Source organism: Mercenaria mercenaria, chromosome 3, assembly GCF_021730395.1.
Source record: "Mercenaria mercenaria strain notata chromosome 3, MADL_Memer_1, whole genome shotgun sequence".
NCBI classification, from domain to species: domain Eukaryota; kingdom Metazoa; phylum Mollusca; class Bivalvia; order Venerida; family Veneridae; genus Mercenaria; species Mercenaria mercenaria.
In genome coordinates this window covers 27596606-27616253 of record NC_069363.1, presented here as the reverse complement: position 1 = coordinate 27616253, position 19648 = coordinate 27596606, and the positions used below count along the sequence as shown (strand labels likewise).

At 33.5% G+C, this 19648-nt stretch overlaps 2 protein-coding genes across 4 annotated transcripts in view; one reads left to right on the top strand and one right to left on the bottom strand.

Annotated features, from left to right (window-relative positions):
* Positions 1-1798: 1798 nt before the first annotated feature.
* LOC123525215 (39S ribosomal protein L55, mitochondrial-like) lies at positions 1799-19048 on the bottom strand. 2 transcript variants are annotated; one of them, XM_045304085.2, is made up of 3 exons: positions 19026-19048; positions 4683-4875; positions 1799-2440 (listed from the first exon to the last, which is right to left on the bottom strand). In XM_045304085.2, the coding sequence occupies exons 1-3, from the start codon at positions 19031-19033 to the stop codon at positions 2288-2290; spliced, it is 354 nt and encodes a 117-aa protein (XP_045160020.2). In that variant the 5' UTR covers positions 19034-19048; the 3' UTR covers positions 1799-2287. The 2 variants fall into 2 exon arrangements, with proteins under 2 accessions (XP_045160020.2, XP_045160019.2); XM_045304084.2 differs by lacking the exon at positions 19026-19048 and adding an exon at positions 11658-11814.
* Positions 11896-19648, top strand: part of LOC123525214 (cystinosin-like) — a 30642-nt gene continuing 22889 nt past the window's right edge. For both annotated transcript variants that reach the window (XM_045304082.2, XM_045304083.2), the window contains exon 1: positions 11896-11978. In XM_045304082.2, the coding sequence (XP_045160017.1) occupies positions 11933-11978 (46 nt within the window). In that variant the 5' untranslated portion in view covers positions 11896-11932. The remainder of the gene's footprint in view (positions 11979-19648) is intronic.

Sequence of the window (19648 nt, the reverse complement as noted above, 5' to 3'; positions counted from 1 at the left end):
TTACATACAAATCCTTAACCAAACATTTCTAAGTAAAAAAGGGGCATAATTTGTCAAAAAGCAAATTAGAGTTATGAAACCGGTACAAGTCAATTTATCACAGTGAGTAAGCGAGTCAAGTTTCAATCAATTCCAACAAGTGGTCACTGAGATACCAGCTTACATACAAAAACTTAACCAAATCGGGACGCCGACGCCAATGCAAACACATGGGCGAGTCCAATAGTTCTACCTATTCTTTGAAGTTGGGCTAAAAATGGGCAAATTTACAACTATGAGAAGTTTCACTGACATCTACATGTTTTTTTTTCCTATATGCAACTAGATGTATGCTGATAGGACACTAGTGTCCCCCACCTCCTGTCACTGTATGGTCATGTATGTTACAGTGCAAGACTTGTATTACCTTACCTTGCCGTCCACCTTTCTTTTAAACATCATCTCCTCCTAAACCACCTGGCCAATTTTGATGAAACTTCACAGGGAGTTCCAAGATGGTCTTCTTTAAAAATGTTCAAAGATTGAATTCCAAACTACAGAACTCTGGTTTGCCATGGCAACTAGGAAATTCACTTGTCCAAAACCAAGTATCATGGCTTAGTATTTGGTATGTAGCATCATCTAGTGGTCCTCTACAAGATTGTTCAAATTATCCCCCTAAGTTAAAATTATTATGGCCTCGACCTTGGGGTCACATGGTTTTTAGACTTAAATTAGAAAAACTCTGAAAATCTATCTTGTCCAAAACCGCAGGCCTAGGCTTTGATACTGGTATGTAGCATCATTTAGAGGTACCTCTACCAAAATTGTTCAAATTATCCCCTAGGGTCAAATAATAGGCCCTCCTGGTCAATGGATTTATTAGACTATAAGGGAAAACGTTTTCATCACATTCTCAGAACTACTGGGGGATTTTGACCAACTTTGTCAGAATGATGTACTGGCACCTAGTTGTGTCCCTGAAATCGACGGTTCAACATCTTTTAGTGAATATGCCCTTTCTTTATTTTATAATTTACATAGATTTATATAGGGAAAACTTGTCAAAACAATGGGCCTAGGGCTTTGATATGGTATGTAGCATCATTAGTGTGTCCTCTCCAAAATTGTTCAAACTATCCCCTAGGGTCAATATTGGCCCCGCCCATGGGGGTACATGTTTAAATAGATTGTACAGGGAAAACCTTGAACAATTCTTGTCTAAATGTAAGTCAGAGCTTAGATATTTAGTTGTGTTGCTCTAGTGGTTCTCTACCAAAGGTTGTTCAATCATGACCCTGGTCAATGTAGGCCACTCCCCGGTGGTCCTTGTGTTACCGACATTTGTTTTGAAGCCAGTGTCAAGAAATTTGGACCAGTTTCAATATTATCTTGAATTGTATAATCATGACCTACTGACCTACTTTCTGTTTGAAGGTACAGCATAAAATTTGGACCACGTTTATAATTTTAGATACTATTTCAACTCATTTTTACTATCTTAACTGACTCCTGACTACTTTCTTATCTTGAAGTACAGCAAAGAAATTTGACCCCAGTTTAATTTTTAAAAGATTCAGTAGTTATCTGAATAATCTTTACCATGACCTACTCACCTAGTTTTGTTAGTGAAGCTTAAGCAAAGCAACTAAACTCAGGTGAGCATTATAGGGCCATCATGGCCCTCTTGTTTTAGGAATGGGGTGGAGTCAGAATGGTTAAATTCCTAATAAAAACTCAGGTGCACAACTTCAAATAATAGATCTACCTCTATACAACTAATGATGCTACAGGTCAGAGTAGAAGGATTAAAGAGCTCTTCAATTTTGTTTTCTTTATTTAATACATTCAAGAATCAATCTGTAGAAAAGAACATTTCAGACAAAACAGTACTTGGCCATGAGAAACTAACTGTATTTTGTTTTTCTTTTACTAGTCACAAGGTATTTGTTTATTTTAGGGTAAAATTTAAATACCTTTCTATGAATGATCATCAGGCAAGATATTTTCAAGAGTGGCATTTCTATGAGCAAAAATGCACTACCTATATCTGGGGATCACAAATGAAATATATGTTGACCATACAATGACATGTAAAACACACATTTTTTTCATGTCTTTTCAATGGTTTTAACCAAACTTCATCCATAAATATTTCTGTACCAATGAAAAAAATATTTGATATATTTCAAGAATTTTAACCTATTTATTTAGTAACTCACATAAATATGTAATAAAATGTAACAATTCCAATCTGCAATGCGTTCCAACCAATCCTGCTGTCATTTAGCACTGAAATCTCCTACAATCATTTTCTCTTCTTTCTGAACATTTGAGTATATTCATTAACATTAAAATCATCCTCAATGTCTTCTTTAACTTCAGTTTTCTTTGGTGGATTAAATATCATTATCCTGGCTTCTTTTTCTTGATCTGTTAATGTGGAAAGGTCTACTGGTAACTGCAACAAAATGGCACAAAATGTTTAAATGTCTGTAAACACATTGAAAGGATATAATTTACAGTGAAATAATGTAATGTTACAGATTCCTTGAATTTTGCAAAAAACAACTTATTTGTAGAATGTGGATTAAAATCTTAAACACAAAATAGATTTTAATCCACAAACGTTTTAATTCTTCATCAAAATTTAGTCTTTTACATCCCACCAGGATTCTGGTGGCACAGGTTGGTATGCTGCCAGCTAGATGAAGAATGGTGTGCAATTGCCTTCTTGCCTAATGGCTGGCATTAAAGGATATGACTCAGAAGTGAAGTGTCTCCTAAGTCAAAATGACTGAATTTTTCAAAAGGACTGAAGCAATAACTAGAAAATGCTTTTGTAAAAAAGCGCATGTCTCCCCCAATGCAAAGTCCTATAGGCAAGAAGACAATAGGGGTCAGGAGCGAAAGTCAAAGAGACACTGATGGTTGGCTGCAATAGGGATCATCTACTTGGCATGTCCAGTCATCCCGCTAAATTTCAACACTCCTGGCCTAATGGTTCTCAAGTCACTGTTTAAGCTCCTGTGACCTTGACCTTTGATCAAGTGACCTCAAAATAAATAGGGGTCATCTACTCTGCATGTTCAATCATCCTATTAAGTTTCAACACTGTAGGTCAAGTGGTTCTCAAGTTATTTCCAAAAAATGATTTTACATGAACAGGCCACTGTGACCTTGACCTTTAATAGACTGACCCCAAAATCAATAAGGGTCATCTACTCTGCATGTTCAATCATCCTATGAAGTTTCAACATTCTGGGTCAAGTGGTTCTCAAGTTATTGATCGGAACTGGTTATCAATGTTCAGGCCCCTGTAACCTTGACCTTTAACGGAGTGACTCCAAAAACAATAAGGGTCATTTACTCTGCATGAACAATCATCCTATGAAGTTTCAACAGTCTGGGTCGAGAGGTTCTAAAGTTATTGATTGGAAATGGTTTTCCATGTTCAGGCCCCTGTGGCCTTGACCTTTAACAGAGTGACCCTAAAATTGTTAGGGGTCATCTACTCTGCATGACCAATCATCCTATGAAGTTTCATCATTCTGGGTCAAGTGGTTCTCAAGTTACTGACCGGAAATGGTTTTCAATGTTCAGGCCCCTGTGACCTTGACCTTTCACAGAGTGACTCCAAGATCGTTAGGGGTCATCTACTCTGCATGTACAATCATCCTATGAAGTTTCAACATTCTGGGTCAAGTGGTTCTCTAGTTATTGATCGGAAATGGTTTTCCTGTTCCCTGTGACCTTGACCTTTAATGGAGTGACCCCAAAATCAATAGGGGTCATCTACTCTTTATGACCAATCATCCTATGAAGTTTCAACATTCTGGGTAAAGTGGTTCTCTAGTTATTGATCGGAAATGGTTTTCAATGTTCAGGCCCCTGTGACCTTGACCTTTGACGGAGTGACCCCAAAATCAATAGGGGTCATCTACTCTTTATGACCAATCATCCTATGAAGTTTCAACATTCTGGGTCGAGTGGTTCTCTAGTTATTGATCGGAAATGGTTTTCAATGTTCAGGCCCCTGTGACCTTGACCTTTGACGGAGTGACCCCAAAATCGATAGGGGTCATCTACTCTTCATGACCAATCATAGTATGAAGTTTCAACATTCTGGGTCAAGTGGTTCTCAAGTTATTGATCGGAACTGGTTATCAATGTTCAGGCCTCTGTGACCTTGACCTTTAACGGAGTGACTCCAAAAACAATAAGGGTCATTTACTCTGCATGAACAATCATCCTATGAAGTTTCAACATTCTGGGTCGAGAGGTTCTAAAGTTATTGACTGGAAATGGTTTTCCATGTTCAGGCCCCTGTGGCCTTGACCTTTAACAGAGTGACCCTAAAATCGTGGTTCTCTAGTTATTGATCAGAAATGGTTTTCAATGTTCAGGCCCCTGTGACCTTGACCTTTGATGGAGTGACCCCAAAAACAATAGGGGTCGTCTACTCCAGCAGCCCTACAACCCTATGAAGTTTGAAGGTTCTAGGTGAAATGGTTCTCCAGTAATTGCTCGGAAATGAAGTGTGACGTACGGACGGACGGAAGGACAGACAGGGCAAAAACAATATGTTTCCTGGGGAAGACATAATTATTTTTTACAAACACTACATTTCTACAGAATTATAAAGGTCTACTGCAAAAATAATTTACCCCAACAATTGTCAGTGAATACAGTATTAAACTTACTTTGATTATTCTTCTAGGTTTTTCATATCTGACTGTAATGCTTGATCCATCAGGTAAAACAAGTAAAGTTGGGTATGTTCTGACATAATGGGCCGTTTTTGTCCTCGTTATTGAAGTTCTGTTAGAATTGTAGCGTTCATTTTGAATACTAGGTAACTGGGAGCAAACACTGCATGTTGTCTGTCTGAATGGCCTGAAAAACATATATAAGAGATGTCAGCAGACAAAGAAACACTTGCTGCAAAAGACAAAACATTTAAAAGATGTTCTGATGATGTGATGTTTGTTCAGTGGAATGGGTTGAGTAAGTAACAATAACTGAGAAACACAAACATGTGGGGAAAAAAAAAAAAAAAAAAAAAAAAAAAAAAAAAAAAAAAAAAACATTACAGGTAATTTAAGGTAAAACTTGAGGGCTATGATGCCCCTAGATCGCTTACCTGAGTGAAAATTTTTGGAAGAGAGTCACATACTATGATAGAGGGGTAAAATTTCCTTTAAATGTTTTTTTCTCTCTTGAATTTCATTTAAAAAAGCATTTAAAAGAACTTTTACCCCTCTATCATAGCATGTGACGGATCCCTGTGCTGGGGACCCCTATATATATATCAATGAATGTGTCCTTTCATGACAAACGAAATTATATATGATTTATGGGTGGAGATCTGAACAATTTTGAGATATTTAGCAATATGTAAACATGCGCGGGTTTGGCTGTACCCCTGTGAACCCCCATGTATATCAATGAATCTGTTTTTTACATGACAAACAAGAATATGTAACAGAGTTATGAATATGTTTATTGATTTTAATACTGGTTCGGTTATGTAAAAGGTGACTGATCACAAAAGGATAGTGCATGAAGAAGGTTACCGGTATTCATGTGCAATAGTAGAACATGATATTATGAGTTACTGTCAAGCAGTAAAATATTCTCATATATAGTTCTAAAAAGGGGTAGAAACTTTGTAGATTTATCCTTGGGTTTAGTTATTGGCTAAATATGTTGGAAGAAGAGAGATATTTTAAGTTGTAAACTACCAATCTCCATGATGCAAGGTGTTCTTGCTATTACAAAGAAATAATATCAATATTATGTGCATGATTGTAGACAGTATTTTACTATTTTACTGTTTTGCTGCTGGCATTCTTGAGGTTGCACACAGAAATCTGATAGTAAATGCAAAGTAGAGAAAAGTGCAAAGTGTATATAAAACAGTGTATAAAACAATTTCAATCTTTTCATATGAATTTAAAGTGATTCACGGTGTCTTTCGGTGACACATAAGCTACGTAACGCATTATATATGAAAGACATTTTTATGATCAATAAAATCTTAATTGCACAATCAATTTCGTCATCAAATATAATTTTAATATTTCATAACACCATAATCTGTGTATAAAACATCTAATTTTAAACAATCTTTTAACATACTTTTAAAGCATTTCACGGTGTCTTTCGGTATCGAGCTAGATCTACAGAATCTTGGACGTTTTGACCCCAAGACATTTCAACCCCAAAATTTAATTTTCTTTGACAATTCAACCCCAAAGACATTTCGACCCCAAGACATTTCGACCCCTCAGAAATAGTTGTGTTTTCATTTTATATTTTTTCCATTTTGCATATTTTAGAAAATATTAATATATAGATGTATATAAACATTCTATTTTTAAATGAATCATACACAAAATACATGTCAGTGAATAAACTGCGCTGACCGGAAAGTTTATTATTGGAACTAATTGAATTATTTCTTCATGTTTAATTTGATAATTTAAGATGAAAATATATTATGAAAAATCAGTTTTTAAAAGAATTATATCATGTTTTATATGAATATAAAAACGTTTACTGCATTTATTGCCAAAGCACAATTAATGTCCTTTGAATATATGCGGCGTAACAAACACGTGCCTCCAATTAGTCCTGATAGAGTTTGATTGGATTATCACACCTATTGATTATATAAATTAATCAGTATATTTGTAAGCACACAAGTGACATGTGACAAATAATGTCTAACAAGCTTAAGGTAAGTGCAGTTAAATATGATAAGCTTTTATTTAATTTAAAAGCTAACAAAATTATGGCGATTGTTGTTCATCCACGAGTGCGCAAATTTCCTGTGCGCTGAACAAATTTTCAACTTTGTGTAAAATTGTTTTGTGCATTTTATTTTCCTTTTGTAAATTAATTATTTATTTGAGATATGATTGAATTCTATCATAAACCCTAAAAACACGATTTATTAAAGAAATACCTGTGTACATTAGAGAATCTAGGACATGGAAATTCCGAATGCACAAATTTCCAGTGCGCACGCCGATTTTCAATCATGTACAAGATGTAACGCGCAAAAGTATTTTAATTTCCTTTTAAAAAGTAATAATTTATGATATATATGTTTGAATTCAGTCATAAATCACTTCAAAAATACCATTTGTTAAAGAAATGCGGGTGTATTTCGGTTATGGTAATTTCCCGCGTGGTCGCTGAATTTCAATCTCTTATAAAATCGTTTTGCGTTAAAGAATTTTATTCATCCTTCTGAAACTTACTGCTAGTATAATTTGTATTATACACGAATGATTTCTGCAAAAAACCCTACAAAAATACCATAATAAAATAATGGTGTATTTCGGTAATGGAAATTTTGCGTGAACGTATTTTATTTTCCTTTCGTATTTTATTCATTTATGATATATATGATTGAATTATTTCAAAAAAAACTTCAAAAATACATTTAACTTACAAAATACAGGTGTATCCCGGTTATGGAAAATGTATTCCGGTGTATCCCGGTTTTTTAGGTGGATTCCAGTTTAATGTGTAACCGAAATCGCTTGAAGTTGCTAAAATCATACTTTAAATCACGTGTATTTGCTAAAATATTTAATATAGGAAAAAGTAATACGGCTGCCACATTTTCTTTACAGATATAGAGTATGATAATAATTGTTCCCCGTTTTTAACAGAACAGTACTCATATATTCTTATATTTTGCAGTAATGGGGATTTCGTGTTTGATATTTTACAACTGGAAGGAATGTCGTTCATAGAAAAGAAAAGAGCAATTTGTAAATAACAAAAATCATATTCTGTATTCTGTAAAGCAAATACTTTATGTGTGCGTCAAAATTGCTTACGAAAATAACATTAAATGCGAAAATAAGCAGACAGACAGACAGATTTTTTTTTGACAGACAGATAACTTTATTCACCCAAGGTATTATATAATACTACATGAGGATATACAAATAAATTTGAATAAAGCCAAAACTAGTTCCGGTAGTAACCTGCAAAAAAAAAAGAAAAGTGCAATCAATTGTTAATAAATACATGCACAGTTGAACTTCGATGGCTCGAACTCAGATCTTTTGAACACCCGGTATCGCTCGAACTCTTCGCCCGGTCCAGAATTTATGCCTTCTTTATTCTATATAGTTCTACCTCGGATCGCTCGAACTTCGAAAATTCGAACTCTCGAACTCATTTGGCGGTCCCCTCGGCCTAATTACAGTGATAATTACACCTATTCAGTCGAACTGACAATTTGTCGCTGGAATGGCTTGTGTTTACAAAAATTTTCACACCTCTACCTGACATTCGCCAAGCTTCCCCTTTAACCAGCGTATGCGTAACTTTCACACGCTTATGTAAATAGTGTCGGTATACGACAAACAAATTAAACAAAGTGACTTTTGTTCACTGCAATGCTTTAATGGGGCTTTGATTAATATGAATAAAACTATTTAAAATAATGTAGCAATGTCTGTCTTTATTTTTTCTGCATAAAAACAGGAGATCCGATGTCAACTTTAGCATAGCTGATCAAATTAGTAAAGGACCCAGAAATGGGGGGATAGCTAAGTCGGCTACTGGAAAGCAATATATTTGATAATATTTGTGCTGGACTATAATTCATAAAGGTTTGCTTTTCATGTCTTTCTATTTGATGCTGTCTTCACCAAATTCTTATAAATTATATTAGTGTTTTATCAGTGTGTTTTTTTTTTTTCGTATCTATGTCATGTTTGAAAATAAATAATAAAGATAGTTTCAGCATTCGTTTTTTATTTATCATCGTATCATACACACATTTAGGTACAATATGACAATATATTACGATGTAAGGTTTGTAACACATCATACCCTCGAATTCCCAAATTCAAAATGGCCACCATTTGGATAGCTCCAACAACGGAAAACTCGAACTAATTTCAACGGGACCCTTGAGTTCGAGCCATCGAAGTTCGACTGTATATATGTATTGAGTGGGAACTCATTTACTCCTTTAACACAAATACATGATAAACTCACGTTTAATAACAACTTCTAAAGAACAAATATGGAAAAAAAGATGTTTAGTTCACAGACAAAAACACAGTAATACACACACACAAGGGAGATTACGAAATATATAAGTTCAGTAGGAACTACATAATATGTCGCAATGATTTAAAGTAAAGCGTGGGAGTATGTGATTAGGCTTTAATGACCTGTCATTCTATATTTAGACAAAAGTAAGTGTTTGCTTATATGGATCAATGTGTTGTTTAATTTCCTATTGTTTTCTTTACATTTTTGCCTAAATTAAAGATAATGTTGACACATGTTTATAAATATCCGATGTCACCACAATCGCTTAATTGATTGTTAACTGCAATGCGCACTGCAGATAAATATACACTTGCTGTATATCAACAAACAATTAATCAAGGTGTGATAATCCAATCAAAAGATCACGTTTTTCTGATTACCGTAGATACCCATGTATAATGCGCAGTTTTTTTACCCCCGGGACCACCCCCAAATCGTGGGTGCGCATAATACACAGGTATAGACAATTTTCCAACTTCAAAACAAGTTTGTTACCGATGTTCGCCATTTTGGTAAAGGGAAACTACTCCCCGCACTTACTGTCTCCGCTAAAATCTAAGATTGCCGTTACGTTCCGTAAAAGATCGAATTGTTTATTTTTCTTTCAAACAAAATTAATTTCATATAAATTTAAAAGTATTTTGACGAAAGAAATGTTTACAAATCACAAAAATTATGATACTAATTAAAGATAGAGAATTATCTCTACCCGAGATCAAACTGTGAACAACATAATTGACACGAGGTGACATGTTAATTGCCGGTAATTACTGGCTTTATGATCGTGACAAAAAGACTATCACACCTTTTGTTATCAGTTTGAATTGAGAAGCTCATGTCATTTTGAAAGATACCATTCCGAAATATTGAATCAGCTGCTATTTATTTATTCAAAATAGTGAATTAAAAAAGGTAAAACAATAAATATAACAATAATTTACTGGTTTTATTTTCGAGAAAACAAAAATCGATAGTACCGTGAGACCGATGCTGCTCTCCGCCGCGGAGATAAAATTTATTGCCAGTGTCGATGTAAACTCTACTTTCGTTTTCCATCCACCTCAAAATTGACCAAAAATTTTTATTTATTTTTTTCCCAGGATTTTGGACTAAGATCGGGGGTGCGCATTATACACGGGTGCGCATTATACATGGGTATCTACGGTATGATTTCAAATATCAATGTAATGAAGATGGTGACATCTTAAACTTCTTTGAGTTACATTATAATTTTTTATATTTGGTTGAAATAAATAAATAAATAAAGATGTATTAAAGATGTGACTTTATTAAAGTTATTTTCATAATTAAAATCAGCGAAATCGGCCATATTTAAATAATCTTTGTTTATTTTTTTTAATATAGCCGTGTACTAAAATAGTCTTTAGATGATTTGAAAATATAAATAAACACCAAGTATGAAAATATATTTTAATAAAGATTATTTTAAGATAGATAATCAGAATTGTTCTTAAATTTTTACGTAATAATTAAAGGCGTGTCTATTTGTATTCGTTAATAAAAATTCACCTAATTTTTCGTTATTTGAATAAAAACATTATTTATAAATTTTGACATATATAAAGTCTTGTAAATTACAAGGAATTTAAAATGATAGAAGTTATACAAAATGTCTTGTAAAAATCTTATCAGATTATTTAAATCTTGTATAGTTCTACATATTGAAAATTACTAAATTATTATTAAGGTTATTATAAATACAGATTCTTTAATTTAGAAATAAGGGGATATGTATTGAAGTTAATATTCTTTGGAGATAAAAATCATTCCTTGAGGATTGAAATTTAGGATTCGAAATAGTTGCATGCTCATTTTCGTAAAAAGAAATTCTTATTTTCACGAAAATAACCGTATTTTAACATTTTAAGTGCTAATTAAGTGTTATTACATATTGAAATTGCTCAATTATCTATAGATTAAAGCTTAATTATAATAATGACGGCATTCTTAGATGTTTTCAGGCATATCATTAAATGGGGTCGAGATGTCCAAGGAGTTGGGGTTGAAATGTCTTGGAGTCAAATTGTCTCTTGAGGTTGAAATGTCTTGGGGTCGAAAAGTCTTGCTAGCGATCTACATAGGCATTACCGAAAGACACTTCTATGATCATTTAAATTTTATTTGCACAATCTTTTTTGTCATCAAATGTAATTTTAATAGGATAAAATCCAACGTAAGTCCGTATATACATCTATTTAGCTGTTTAATATGGCTTTTTGATGTTTTCGTTCCGGTTTATTAAAATCGTATGGTTTCTTTATGGAACATACAATCCTTGATGTTCATGATAATACTCGTGAACAGTCGTACAGATTTTTTCTTCTTTATCGATGAAATGTGCATCAATGACCAACCGATTTAATACATAATTCAAAACGAAGTTAACAAAATTTGCAGTTCTAAACAAAACAGGTGGGGCTTGAAAAATGAAAACAGTACTGTACGATGATGTAATTCAACCCGTAGAGTTGATTTTCAAGGGTGTTAAAGCAGTAGATTGCCTAGCGATTCTCACAAAAAGTTGATTACGAGTAAGAAAATGACGGTCAAAATTCATTTTCTCTCACCTTGTGATTCGGACCAAGGCAGCCATTTTGAGTTGCTTAAGATCTTCAAAAATAATAATGTATAAATAGTTTCATTATTTTTCCAGTTTGTCATAATTTTTTGTTTTAGACACACTTTCATGTGAGTTTGTTATAAAACCTTTTAAGCAAAGGCACCTTAAACTGGAAGTAGGTGTGAAATTTTATCTTTTTTTTTTCAAGAGCTTTACAATTATGCACCATGTGATTGATCATGTGACTAATAAGCATTAAGGTAAACAAAGTAGAACACAACAATGTCGTTCAAACACTTTATTGTGGCAGTTTTGTATTTTAAAACAGGTAAATTATTTGATATTTAACTTCAAGCTGAAGTCAAGTACATTTACGAATACGTTTTTCGTATGAATGAGACGTTTGTAAGAGTTTGCTAACACAAATTTAAAATTATGACCATTGTTCTTCATTTCAGTTGTCATTTGCTCTTTCTTTACAAATTGTTATTTTTTATCAGCAATATGATAATGAAATCTGTTGCTTACTATATTTCATAAGAATATTTAATAAAATGGCTCAAAACTGACATACAACACAATAGTTAATATATCGTATTCATCATCATCAACATCATCATCATCATCAACCAAGTATGCCTCTTTCTCGTAATTCCGAGCCTTATTGATCCGAGCCTTTGGAAAATTTGCACTTGCAGCTATTTCCTGTTTCTAAATTTTATGTATATTGTAAAAAATCATATGACAGATAAAGAAAATAGAATTACTTGCATTAAAATAGAAATATGCACAACAGAAAATTTTGGCACAAAACTTGCTTATCTAAAATCATTGGGGTAATATATAACCTTCTTACAGAAAACAGAAAGCACTTATTTTAAAACTTTTTTGTCTGCTAACACAATAATATATCTGTTCTTAATTTTAACAAAGAACTTTTTCAAAAAAGCCTTAATTTTTCAGAGCTAGTACAAATGATTGCAAGTCTCGGTTTTAACGAGAAAGAATCTGGCTGTTTCAGAGGGTTAGGGTCATCATGTGAAAGCCTAGATTATTCATTTACAAAAATCCTTAGAATTTTTCTTCATAGAGATTTTATAAGTTTAGATGTTGGAGTACCAAACTATAGCAAAAACTCTTTTGAAACTTAAATCTTCTACTGACCAGCACTGAAAAACCGGCTTAGGGGCTCGGAATAACGAGAAAAGTCTGTAGAGCTGTAGCGTGCACGGTCTTGCTCAGGATATGAAATATAATATAATTTTCCTATGGGCTTCCTTGCCGACTGATTGGAAAACAAATGATTTTTAAAATGATTGGTGAAATATAAAATAATTAATGCTACAGTTGGTTTCGCCAGTTCCGACGGACATTTTATAACAATGCGCGTAAATTAAAGAGAGCGATTTGCACTGTAAATATTACAATACATATTAATTAGGTGTTAAGTCCTTTATTAAAATCAGTATTTATTTGTTGTCAAATATATCAGTATTTACAAAAAACAGATGAAGTTACTTGCAGCCGATTTATCCGGTTCCGTTGCATGTTCGCCGGTTCTGTCGTATTTTTATACTTCCATGTAAATTAAGCGAGGGGCACCCGAAGGGAAACTTACAAATTATTTAAGATAGCTCAACACTCTTTAAGTGTTCATAAGTGCAAAATACAAATCAAAGTACACATCAAAATATATATGAAAGCCTGTTCTGTTATTATATCATCTTGGAAAAAACAACCCCATAGAAAGTTATGTTTGAGACGACAATAAAAATTGTTAAAATACCAGTACAGTAAGACTATTATTAAATAAAAGCAACAATGAACACTTTGTGAAAGGTAGGTTTGTAATATATCTAATACAAATATGTATGAAGATAATGCTGTCTTGCTTTGGTATGAATGCCAGCTATTAACGGGTTCACATCAAGCATGCATGGAAGGCCAAGCTCAGTAAAGACTGTCAGCTGAATCTTAAAATTTTAAACATTTAAATTCCTGTTTGTCAGTTCAAATGTGAATTTTAATATATTAAAAAGGATATGGTGGCTTTGTCAGTAAAAAAAGGTACAATGAGAAGCAACAGTCATGCCAGAGCTTTCATCCATGGCCTATGAAATGCTAATTGAAGTATGTTTAATAATAAACCAGGTACTCATGAACATGGGGGCTATGAAGACGGCTTTAGTCTGCTGTTTTTGGAGTCTGAGGATGCAATGTTTTATGTATTTCAAGAATAAAAACCACTTTTTTTACATGTGTATGCCTTTATTTCATACATATCATTTACAGCAAAACATGTTTAAAATTCTACCTGTGACAGTGTCATTTACATAAAGCAAAGTTGGTATAAATTATATAGCATGAATAATGTAGTATGAAACAAACTTTGGCTAGAATGTCATCACAAATGGAAATAACACAATCTAAATGGAAAACCCTATAGGGTAATATATAAAGGAAAACCCTATATGGTAATATATAAAATGGAAAAATAACATGTAACAAATATAATGTCATTTTTTCTTTCTTTCAAGAAAACACTGAAATACAGGTCCTTGACAATTTATATTTTCTACTGATACTTCATCATTTACACCTAGTCTTCTCAGAAATCTCAAATCCTGGAAGTCTATATCCTTGGATGCTATAGTTACAAAACTACCATCATGAAATTTATTAATATATAACTTAAAAATCAATATTGACAGCCTTCCAATTTGATTTTCTTTATCACTTTTAATGGCTTCTTTTGTGTAGCTTTAATAATAATACTCTGTGCAGACCAGTGTAGAGGGGGAGGGGTTCTGCTGCAATTGGACATGACATCTAAAACAAACCAAAAATATTACAAATGTGTTAAAATGCCTATAGTTGCATAGCAAATATATGTCAGGTGATATTACAATTTTAACATTTGTTAATACTGCACAGGCAGACAAACAGACAAGCTTGAAAGCAGACTGGCTCATTAGAATTTAATTCAAGAAGGCAAGTGAATCACAGGAGTCTGAAATTCTATCAATAAGACCATAGAAGTCTATCTTTACAAAAAATACCCCCTATATATATAAAATAAACACTATATAGGGGGTATTTTTTGTAAAGATAGACTTCTATGGTCTTATTGATAGAATTTCAGACTCCTGTGAGTGAATGTTTTTAACATTATGCCTTGCAAAGAATAATGGAATCAGCTGTTTTTTGGATCCCCCCTCTGGATACCTCTTCCATATGGCATTTCATCAACACATCCGTGGGAACTGGAGAAAAGAGATAGACGTTGTAAAATACACATGTTTAGTAACTTCTGAAGATTCAGTGTTAAATACAGACAAAATAAAAGTACAATTTGATAGAAAAAAGAAATGGAATTTGTTTCTTACAAAAAATAACTGCTTCATGTAAAATTTTCTTTCAAAACGCGTCACTTGGACACGGTCAATTTACACACATTTGGCGCAATATAATTCATCATACATGTGATCTCCCGCGCGGGAGGGTCAAAATCCCGATTTTTTCACCTTGCCTCCCACCTCCCGACTAAAACCATAATTCTCCAGCTTTTCAAAAAATAAAACAAAACAATATTATGACTGGGTTGATAATTACCGAGGAGTGCCAGATATGTTTACACAGTAAATCAAAGTGTCATGGACTGTTGTGTATTATACATGTTTGACACACACGTAGCCGGAGGTTGCTGGCTAGCTGGAGTTGCTTTTCACAGGTGAATTTTGATAACATGATTGTTTTGATAAGGGATTAGACAAGCAGGGCCTTTGCCAATTAGGCTCCATTCTTTTACCAATATGAAGCAAAAAAACTCCCAGTCAGAAGAAATAATTCCTAGCTGAAATAAATTTTTGATTATTCGAAGAAAAGTTTTGTTCAGTAATAAAATCGCATAAATAATTGTTGGAAAAACCAACCCATTACTATTTTTAGAACATGAATGTTACTTCCCCTTCCCATTCAGTTAGAGTGGTGGAACCTATGCTCGCGGTATTCCTGTGCTCGCGGTATTTCGATAAATACGCTCTCTGCAGAAGCACAGATAAAAATATTTCATCATACTAAGTTCAACACCGACCAGTTGTGAAATGCCTTTACAACAAACGTAGCGATAGCCGCGCGTGCCGCTCATGTGACGTATACAGCAACTGATACATTTTACGCAATCTGTTTTCGTCACACAAATCTCAGACAAATACGTCAAAATCACCCAGCTAAAGATAGTCTTTTAGAAATCATGTATTGAATTCAGATATAAGATACATTTAAGAGCAATATGTGATGAATGTGACGCCTGGCTACACTACGAGTGCCTGTCGAACCATGAAAAGATCGATGTTGATCATAGTATTTTGACGAAGTCCAAATGGCTCTTGCTGAGATGTAGGGAGGAGTAATTATCCTACACACCAAAAAAGTGTAGGAAACATTAGTGAGTTAATCACTGTCGTTGTTTGAATCATTAATTCTTGAACATTCTGTTTTTATATTGCATTATTATACGTTTTTAAGCTTTGTTCTAATAGTGATTCCATTTCTGTAAGAGAAATATACACATAGAGGCACATACTAATTTTTATCCTCATTTCTTTTGTTTTTCACATAATAAATGAGTAATATTCCAAATATTATACTCGCATATGCTTGATTGTTCATTTTTAGCCTGCTGAAATTTTGTTTCATTCTTAGTTTGATAGATATATCATACCGCCAGCATAGGTTCCCTTCAGGGCGAAATTTCACATTTTCACGTATGCCGTGTCGATAGCTCACAAGACGACTAAGTCATGTGATGACGCACATCAACAATATGTTTCGATAAAAGGAGGATAACTTTATGTTTTTGCATAGGCAAATCGAAATAATAATCTTTTCTTGCTTCTTAAAAGGATAATATATTTACAAAATACCGCGAGCATAGGTTCCACCACTCTACACCATTTTCTTCCAATGTTTACCAAATTAATTTGCTCCAAAAATCGATCTTATTTTATTGAAAATTGGATGAAAACATACACTCATTTATTTGATAACATCAACTTACATTATTTTGGTAAGGGTAAATACATGTTGATGCATTTCTGTTTTTTGTTTTTCATAACAAAATCATTAATGATCACAAAAGTGGGTGGGGTAAGGAGTTTACATAATTTATGAGTTGTGTTCTGATTAATGTAGAGCTTCGTTTTTTTTCCAGTCCTTGAGTAGAATAATGTTAATGTATGTTCACCACCATTTCAGACCTAACATGAGACTTTGTTTCAACAAATTTAATCTGTTAAGAAAGTTTTAAGTTAGAACAAGAGTGAGTGCTCAACTTTCCTCAGTGATTGGCTCCGAGTTAAAGCTTTGCCAGTAAACAGGGCATAGTACCTGTAGTCAGTAGCTTTGAATGTAACAGAGATATATATTGAATATTATTTAAAACTTTAACCTAAAAATGTAAGTAAAAAGGTGGCATAACTCTGAATACATTAAAATTCATATCAAGAGTTATGAGGATTGTTTCTACTGGGGTAGACTTATGCGTTATTGTATGGCCTAAAATGTTGGATTTTGTCTCAAAGTTATGTGTCCGCGCGCTTAATTTATGTCGATAAAAAACCTCCAGTTTCAGCCCTTTTTTATGCCGATTTTCGGGCCGAAATTCGGCCCCATTCCCCAGGCAAAATAATATACTTTTATCCCCAACTGCACTAAAAACTTCCCCAATTGTAAATCGTTTTTATCAGCGAAAATTCCCACCGCCGATGGATTAATAGGTCTGAATGTATATGCGTTCTAACAAGCCGATTTGCGGAAGTAATGAACGAAAAAATCTGGAAATATTGTTAAGTCGAACGGCTCACAAATAATTTGCGGGATCCTGAAATGATTTCAGTTGCGGTCGCGTTCATTTCAATCGACGCGATTGAAATCTTCGCGTTCATTTCAGTCTACGCGTAAACATTTCGGTCCGCCCAACATTTCACTCGCGTTCATTAAATTTATATCAGTGAAGAAAGTTTGAGATCTATACAAATGAACTAAAGCAGTGCGTTTGGTTCTTTCACTTGTCCAATGTAAAGCATTGATACACGGGATGAATTTTTTAAAGCACCTCCCAAGTGCTTCAAAACAAAGTGCTAATCATACCTTTAGGTGGTATTTTCGCTATACAGTTATATGTATGGACTAGATTGTAAATTGAGATTTATATATAATGCAATTAAAAGCATTTAAAAAGCTTTTTAAAGGTCATAAAATAAAAAAGGACAACTCTATTTTTGATAAATGACCTTATATTAAGTTTGAAATACAAAGGTCAAAAATAAAGAACTAAATATTAATGCTTTATAAACATCTAAGTAGTGAAAAATGCCCATTAAAGGGAGATAATTCAAAAATTGCAAACTATTAAAGGAATATTTTCATACATTGAGCAATTACTTCAGCTTTGAAATTGTTCTTGAAAAATGATTTAAACATTTTAATGACAAGATTAAAAACTATTTTTTATTCAATGTGATATTAGGATGAAATGGTTCAAGGGCAAATTGCTTGGTTAAAGTATAAAATGAAATAGAGATTTTAAAAAAATAATGGCTTCTAATTCTGGCACTTTAGGGTATGAAATGGTCCCAAGATTTTGCCATTGGCTTAAGTCATGGCTAAAAGTGTGAAAGAGCCAGGGGAGGCCTTGATCTTACTCAATCTGTGTTGTTTTATTTTATATATATAAAAAATTCCCTAATTTGGTATTTTACGACGCAAATTTCCCCTTCTGAAAGGACCCACCACCCTTCCCCAAAACCATAAAAAAAGGGCTGAGTTTTGAGACCCCAGCTCCAGCTGAAAAATGGCAAACCTCCAGTTTTGGGATTCTGAACTTACCACATGTATGTAATTCATATTTTGTTTAACTTTAAAACAACTCCTAGAGATGAAATTTCTAGGAATAGTTACTTGTTAATTGAGGATAATAAAGCAATAGTTTGATCATTGATATCTTATTGTTTACTCAATATTAATTCCGAATTCTTCGGAACCGGCGAAACGTCGGAACTGGCGAACTAACTGTAATCAATCTATCTCAATTTAACTGATGATGAGCACTCAAAATTAGTGGATGGGATCTTGTTGTATGGTGATTCACAACAAACAATGCCTGAGATGAATACCATACATAAGATTTACCAAAATACCACCAGATGTCGAGTTCCTATCATCGTGGAACTTAAACAAAACACAATGTTTTGAGTAAGAACTCAGACTATGATAAGAGGTCAAGAACCCAATAGTATTTGGTAATATTTTATAATATTTATTTTTCAGTGAAGTTATTCTCTCGGTAGCTTGGCAGATTCTTTAATATATTTACTTTGACATTGTTGACTCCTCGGTAGCCAGGCAGGTTCTGATCACTTCGTGACACTGCCCTGGTATTTATAAACTTTTACCCAAATGTAATTAATGAGCGCTCAATGATTATGACAAAATCAAGCTCCTTAATTAGTACAATGATCATGGAAGTGTGTAATTTGTCTTAAATTTGTGTATTTTCCGTAATTAGAGCCTAAAACTATCGTAATTAACATGTCAGTAGATAGAACTTTCTTTTCTAGGAATTCATGAAAGATAAGTGCTTATTTCGTTTAATCTATCATCTAAAATATTAAATTATAACGGTTCATCGGTAGGTGCGAATATGATTGGGTTAAACTATTTTAGGTACAAATTATAAGGTATGCAGTAACTAAATCATATCAGCATATAAATCTTGATAGGGGCATCTCGCCACAGAGCTGAGATCTTGAAAGAACGTAATTAGCTCAGGGAATCAGGCACATGGTGGTGAATAGAATCCTTCCGACTCCAGTAAAAAAACCCACCAAGAACAACAAAAAACAAACATAAAACAAAAACAATGAAAACTGTCATAAACTATAGTACCGGTATATACAGCTGCTGTCATGTCTATGAATGAGTGTGTCAGGTTACAAG